Source organism: Corticium candelabrum, chromosome 4 (genome assembly GCF_963422355.1).
Source record: "Corticium candelabrum chromosome 4, ooCorCand1.1, whole genome shotgun sequence".
NCBI lineage: Eukaryota > Metazoa > Porifera > Homoscleromorpha > Homosclerophorida > Plakinidae > Corticium > Corticium candelabrum.
The window spans coordinates 3,689,347-3,696,846 of NC_085088.1; the positions used below are offsets into that span (position 1 = coordinate 3,689,347).

At 46.9% G+C, this 7,500-nt stretch overlaps 1 protein-coding gene and 2 non-coding genes across 3 annotated transcripts in view; 2 read left to right on the forward strand and 1 right to left on the reverse strand.

Moving 5' to 3' along the window:
* Positions 1-7,500, reverse strand: part of LOC134178267 (saccharopine dehydrogenase-like oxidoreductase) — a 15,447-nt gene that overhangs the window by 3,330 nt on the left and 4,617 nt on the right. Inside the window, exons 2-5 of the mRNA XM_062645114.1 lie at positions 1,856-2,061; positions 848-954; positions 687-767; positions 499-628 (exon numbers count right to left, since the gene is read on the reverse strand). Coding sequence (XP_062501098.1) covers positions 499-628; positions 687-767; positions 848-954; positions 1,856-2,036 — 499 coding nt within the window. The 5' untranslated portion in view covers positions 2,037-2,061. The remainder of the gene's footprint in view (positions 1-498; positions 629-686; positions 768-847; positions 955-1,855; positions 2,062-7,500) is intronic.
* Positions 5,267-7,082, forward strand: LOC134179227 (small subunit ribosomal RNA). Its single transcript, XR_009969836.1, has one exon. It is a non-coding gene; the product is annotated as a small subunit ribosomal RNA (ribosomal RNA).
* LOC134179210 (5.8S ribosomal RNA) overlaps positions 7,367-7,500 on the forward strand; it is a 155-nt gene continuing 21 nt past the window's right edge. The window contains exon 1 of the ribosomal RNA XR_009969819.1: positions 7,367-7,500. This exon is cut by the window's right edge and continues 21 nt beyond it. This is a non-coding gene — a ribosomal RNA (5.8S ribosomal RNA).

The window sequence follows — 7,500 nt, forward strand, 5'->3', positions numbered from 1 at the left end:
AAATTATTCCCACTGTTGTGTCTTTCTAGAATGGCAAAATATTGCCTCAGCTTTTGTGATACCTTACTAAACTTCTGTGCTCGTGTAGCTGTTGACTGTTTGTGGATATCATAAGGCATGGTGACACTGATCTTTTGCACTCATCATGTTAAATTTGGCTGCCTTTATTATTAACGCTCGTTATACCAAACAAATTGAAATCAAGTTTTGATGCTACTGAGTAAGTTAGTTACGATGCAAAATATGCTTGAACCAATTCTAGCTGTGAAGTCTAATCAATTTAAAATTTTAGTCTTGCATAGCCAGCCCCTCCCCTTTTAATATCAAAAGGGGAGGGGATGGCTTTTGATATCAAAAGGGGGAGAGGATGGCTACTTGAGACTATGTCCGGACAATGTTGAAACCTTAATTCGAGCACTGCACACACACACACACACACACACACACACACACACACACACACACACACACACACACACACACACACACACAACAAACCAGGAAACTTCTCTCTTGCAAACAACGTTCCTATGTCGGCAGGAATGCTATCAAACCCACACGTGCCAACAATGTGAACGCCATTGTCTCGAGCCTTTTCGTTGTACTTGAGCTGCATTGTCTCCAGAAACTGTAAATAATATCAGAATACGTAAACATAATATTGCGAAGATGATTAAAGTATTTACCTGTGGCTCACCACTGATATCAACATAATCACATTTCTCCTCAACACAAGCCTTGACAACCGGCTCACCGTAGAAACGATACTAAACGTACACAGACTATGTTATTACACAGACCAACATATTTTCTGTGTTTGAGTTTATGAAGATTTCAAGTGTCTTACTGGTCCCACACAGTTGAGTAGCACCTTACAGCTGGCACACATCTGTTTGAGTGAGGTTTCATCTTCTATGTCTGCTTCAATTATACCCACATCGGATGGATTTCCTCCTTCGAACATTACAATTAGAGATTGGTTATACCCGATGTTAGGGCTGCAAATCAGTTTGTAGATCGTAAAGCAACATGTTAATAAAAAACTATCATATAGCAACAAATGTCAAGATGTTTGTATTTAATTAGATGCAGTGTGTGTGTGTGTGTGTGTGTGTGTGTGTGTGTGTGTGTGTGTGTGTGTGTGTGTGTGTGTGTGTGTGTGTGTGTGTGTGTGTGTGTGTGTGTGTGTGTGTGTGTGTCTAACTCAAGTACAAAAATAACAGCAATAGCTCTAATATACTAACCGATGTTGTAGTCTCACAATTAGCTATCATCAAACTCTTACTTGCATTGTCTTATTTGTTACTCGACACACACAGTGACACACACACACACACACACACACACACACACACACACACACACACACACACACACAGTGACACACACACAGTGACACACACACACACACACACACACACACACACACACACACACACACACACACACACACACACACAGTGACACACACACACACACACACACACACACACACACACACACACACACACACACACACACACACACACACACACACACACACACACACACAATTTTTGCAAAATGTAAAAACATTCATTGCACAACTAAATATATTACTTACTTAATCAGCTATGTCAAACAAATTAGAATTTGTGCCAATTAGTCAGACTGGATTCTACTTTGTAACATAGAAAACGATGGTACGCATATAATTGATCTCCGTAAGTACTCGATTGTTTAGCTAATCGATTAATATCAATTAATAATAAATTAATTAATTATTAGCTAAATTATCACGTGTACAATTGAATTGTTTCTAAACTCTGTATATTTGTTTTCCATTTGTTTGTGCTATATGCGTTTACAGGTTTACCTGTTGACTTGGCAATATCGTCTACAACCTTCTGTAGCTTTGCAAGATTTCTGCCTGCGACTGCCCATGAAAGAGAGACTTCCCTTGCCCGTTTTGCGACTCTTTCAGCCACAAATTCACCAGTATAACCGGACGCACCAAACACCACAAGCTCGTACGTTCGCTTCGCTTCTTCAGTCATTCTTCTTATTCACGTGATTAGCTAGCTACGACGACAGCACGCTAACATACAGTTCCGACCGGCGTACGTGTATGACGTGCCGCATCGACAGTGATAGCGTGTGTACACGTGTACATGCATGTACACACTCTACGACCTCGATTGTCCGGACTTTTTCGCAATGTTGAAATAATCAGACAAGGACAGTCAAACTAAAACAGATGTATTTAAGAATTAAACACTTTATAATTGCAGCAGCCGGTTTTTCCTTTCTAATTAATTAATTAATTAAATACAAGGAGGTTGACAGCCTAGAAATCCCAACAATTTTCGTTCGCCCGAAAAGCACGTCTCTAGTTTTCGCTTGTTTTTTACAAGTATCCCAGATGATATCATTTCCGTCGCTAGAATTTCCGTGTCTATTCCTAGGAGCAGTGGGGCATGTAGCCTCGCCCCAGACACAGTGTGGATTGCAGCCAGAATGCATCTTGTGGTGTTGTGTGTGTGTGTGTGTGTGTGTGTGTGTGTGTGTGTGTGTGTGTGTGTGTGTGTGTGTGTGTGTGTGTGTGTGTGTGTGTGTGCGCGCGTGCGTGTGTGTGTGCGTGCGTGCGTGTGTGTCTACTTTATTAGCGCTGGTTCGATTCTTCTACCCGGGAGAGTCCACTTTCCACGAGCACGAGCTTTGGAGAGCTGTGAACAAAGCGTTCCTAGACTCTAGAAACAAGCACAAGCGTAGATAGATCAGAGAGTAACTTTACTAGCTAGAGTACCACTATAGTTGTTGAATAAATAACTGTTAAAAGTAAGTTTCGTGCTCTTTTCTGCATGGGAAAGAAACAAACAATCAATCCTAAACACGATAGTTGCATCATAGAAACGTTATCATTTGGTGAGATTAACATAAAAGTCATGTCACCACATGCAGTCAACGTGCCAATTCAGAGTTTTCTAGAAATTCTAGAGACTAGCTATTATTCGTGCTCCTTACAACCACAAAACCAGATTACAATACCAGTTGTTTGTTAGATTTATGCGAAAATGAATACATCTCGCGTACCAAAGAACACTCTTCATTTTGGATTTTGGACAGGTTGAGAATGTTGCTGTGGGTATACAGATTCCTGAATTATTTCAGTGTAACCTGTTTATGGATGCTTCATTGACAGAATCCGAAAAGCACCAACGACTGAAGCAATAGAACTGCTAGTAATGAACTTTTAGACTTCAAATAAACTATAGAATTATTGTCATGTCAACGCCACAAGTACGTACTATACTTCTGCAAAGGTGCAAGGTGCATTTAACATCATGTAATTAGTTCTATCTGCATTGGACATTATGGGTAGACCAGCTAGCTATCTATACTAATATTGATAGTGTACAACAGTATCACTATGCATACTAATATGTAGCATGTAGACTACAGTATTTGACTACTCATAAATAAGACCATATCGTATACTCTGTATATCTTTGATTAAGTTTCTGGGATCACCATATTAGTGCATGGGTGATCTGCTTCTGTATGATGATACACAAAGAGCAGGATACAATTGCAAGATGCTTGCCTGAGCAGCGAAGAACGTAGAATCTGTTGGAGAACTCTGATCTCATCCACAGATAATATGACCTGACATCCATCCTATGTATATGTCTGTATATATAAACATGTGAATGTGCTCTACGAGGAATTGAGACAGAAACATCTTGCAATCCAAACATGCAATTTCTTCTCAGTGTGATTTGATCAGTTGGAATATAAACAATTTCCCAACTTGTAAATTGCCATTCACTAGAAGAACAGCAGTTGCGAAATGAGCTGAACAATTGAGATAAATAAGGTAAGCATAGTGTTCAGTGTATGGTGTTCAGTCAACCAGGAACCTGGTACTGCTACACCCGAATTACCAACAAGGTGTCTAGAGTCTCACATGTACGGGCCGGTATGAGCATACCCCTGAAGACGTGACCACCACCACCACCACCACCACCACCACCACCACCACCACCACCACCACCACCACAACGTTAACAACAACAACCAGGAGCAGCAGTTTTCGTTAGAATCACCAGATGGAACGACGCTCGGACCAAGATCGCGTGATTGCACGGCCACTCCCACCGAACGAAGTCGAGGAGTCGCATGAAAGCGCAAGTAACGTGCGAGCTTGTAACCATACCTAAACGCGTCGATGGAAGACGAGTCTCTCTGTGTGTGATTGTATCAGTGGATGTTCTCTGCACTGGCTAAATCGGTCCAGAGCAAAAGTTATATAATGGGCCACGCCCTCCAAGCTCAAAACTGCCGCACGCGTGACCGTAGAAGAGTCGCCGGTTGCCGCGTCGTCCGTCCAGTTCATTCGTGTCGTAGAGAGCCAAACATTTTACCCGGGCGACGAGTGGCCATGGAGAAGAGGCCGAGTAAGTGGATGGGCGGGGCCGGTTGCCGCCCCCTCACGCTCTCCGAGAGTGACCGGTTTGAAGCGCTGTGAAGATGGTCCCGCTCGGAGAGACTGCCGTTTCGGTTCGAAACGGGAAGCGCAACGTGTGTGACGGGACGGGCAGAGATCAAACGGACGTCTTGGAGCTGTGTGTCGACGGTCGCGTGCCAGCGTCCGCGGCTTCTAAACACTTCCGGAGCTCGTTACATATGTAATAGCATATCTGATTTCTCCTATTTTAAGGGACCTAGGGATAAGGGAGGACGGTTCGACGACGTCGCTAAATGTGTGAACGTCGAGCGTGGGAAAGCGTTTTCCGGCTTTTGTCGATAAACGTGAGAAATCGTTTCGATAAACGTGGGAAACTTTCCACGATCGGGACCTCGATCCTCCGGAAGCGTTTATTGTGGGATGGACGAGCGAGAATCGGTAGCCGTCGACACACTAGCATTCGCCGGGCGGTTGCGGTAGAGAGCTGCCTCGTGCTCCGCGAGTGAAAGCGTGGCCGGCACAATCCGAGACCACACAGACAAGGCAAAAAAAAAGGCGAGCACGATTCGGCTGCACGAAAGTCGGCATGTGAATGACGAGCGCGTGGACGCCGCGATCCGGTGCGCAACCGCACCGACGCGGCGACCGCACAGAAGGCAAACACCGAGTTGCTGCGAGGTCCGCTCGGGCAAGCAGTCGGTGTGTTGCACTCGGTAGGCGTCTCGTAGAACGGGTCGGGCGAGAACACGAATCGGATGGCGATCGCACTCGGGACGACGTCGATGCGCAGCGCGTCGACGTTCGTGCCGCGAGGGCCGTTACCTGGTTGATCCTGCCAGTAGTCATATGCTTGTCTCAAAGACTAAGCCATGCATGTCTAAGTATAAGCGATCTTATACGGTGAAACTGCGAATGGCTCATTAAATCAGTTATAGTTTATTTGATGGTCTCTCACCACATGGATAACCGTGGTAATTCTAGAGCTAATACATGCGTCGAGTCCCGACTCTTGCGGAAGGGATGTATTTATTAGATTCAAAACCAATGCGGGGCGTCAGTCCCGGTCTTTGGTGATTCATAGTAACTGTTCGGAGCGCAGGGCCTCGCGCCGGCGCCGGATCATTCAAGTTTCTGCCCTATCAACTGTCGATGGTACGGTATCGGCTTACCATGGTTGCAACGGGTGACGGAGAATTAGGGTTCGATTCCGGAGAGGGAGCCTGAGAAACGGCTACCACATCCAAGGAAGGCAGCAGGCGCGCAAATTACCCAATCCCGACACGGGGAGGTAGTGACAATAAATAACAATACAGGGCCTTCGTAGGTCTTGTAATTGGAATGAGAACAATCTAAATCCCTTAACGAGGAACGATTGGAGGGCAAGTCTGGTGCCAGCAGCCGCGGTAATTCCAGCTCCAATAGCGTATATTAAAGTTGTTGCAGTTAAAAAGCTCGTAGTTGGATTTCGGCGGCGCGCGTCCGGTCCGCCTAACGGCGCGTCACTGGTCGCGCGCGGCTTTCTCTCGAGGGCCGCGCGTGCTCTTGATTGAGCGTGCGCGGGACTCGGGACGTTTACTTTGAAAAAATTAGAGTGTTCAAAGCAGGCGCGTCGGCTTGTATACATTAGCATGGAATAATGGAATAGGACGTCGGTTCTATTTTGTTGGTTTCTGGGACCGAGGTAATGATTAATAGGGACGGTTGGGGGCATTCGTATTCAATTGTCAGAGGTGAAATTCTTGGATTTATGGAAGACGAACGCATGCGAAAGCATTTGCCAAGGATGTTTTCGTTAATCAAGAACGAAAGTTGGAGGTTCGAAGACGATTAGATACCGTCGTAGTTCCAACCATAAACTATGCCGACTAGGGATCGGAGGACGTTATGATACGACTCCTTCGGCACCTTTCGAGAAATCAAAGTTTTTGGGTTCCGGGGGGAGTATGGTCGCAAGACTGAAACTTAAAGGAATTGACGGAAGGGCACCACCAGGAGTGGAGCCTGCGGCTTAATTTGACTCAACACGGGAAAACTCACCAGGTCCGGACACAGTGAGGATTGACAGATCGAGAGCTCTTTCTTGATTCTGTGGGTGGTGGTGCATGGCCGTTCTTAGTTGGTGGAGTGATTTGTCTGCCTAATCGCGATAACGAACGAGACCTTAACCTGCTAACTAGTCACGCCGTCTCTCCGGGGACGACGGTCGACTTCTTAGAGGGACTATCGGTGTCTAACCGGTGGAAGTCTGAGGCAATAACAGGTCTGTGATGCCCTTAGATGTCCTGGGCTGCACGCGCGCTACACTGACGAAGTCAGCGAGTGTCGACCTGCTCCGAGAGGCGTGGGTAATCTTGTGAAACTTCGTCGTGCTGGGGATAGACCCTTGTAATTATTGGTCTTGAACGAGGAATTCCTAGTAAGCGCGAGTCATCAGCTCGCGTTGATTACGTCCCTGCCCTTTGTACACACCGCCCGTCGCTACTACCGACTGGATGGCCTCGTGAAAACTTCGGATCGGCTCCAGTCGTGCGGTTCGCCGCGCGTTGGACGCCGAGAAGCGGTTTTAGCGATGTTTTCTGGAGGAAGTAAAAGTCGTAACAAGGTTTCCGTAGGTGAACCTGCGGAAGGATCATTAACGATCTCGATCGCGTGGAGCGTACAGGGACTCGTTCCCTTGTGGACGGTATGTGCTTTCGGGGTCGTCTCCGGCATCGCTCGGCGGTCGGGGAGGCGTCGAACGGGCGATCCGGTCTCGCGTCGGCGGGACGTCTCGTCCGGCCCCGAAGGCGGCGGCGCCGACCGCGTCAGGTCGGGCCTTTTCTTCTCATCTCATCGTCACGCCGGTGAACGGGCCGCAAGCTTGCAGGCTTGATTCGTGGCACGGCGAATCGTCGTGTCGCACGATCGTGGTCAAACGACAACTTTCAACGGTGGATCTCTTGGCTCGTGCATCGATGAAGAACGCAGCGAACTGCGATACGTAGTGTGAATTGCAGAACTCGGCGAATCATCGAATCTTTGAACGCAAATGGCGCCGTCGGGTTCTCCTCGGC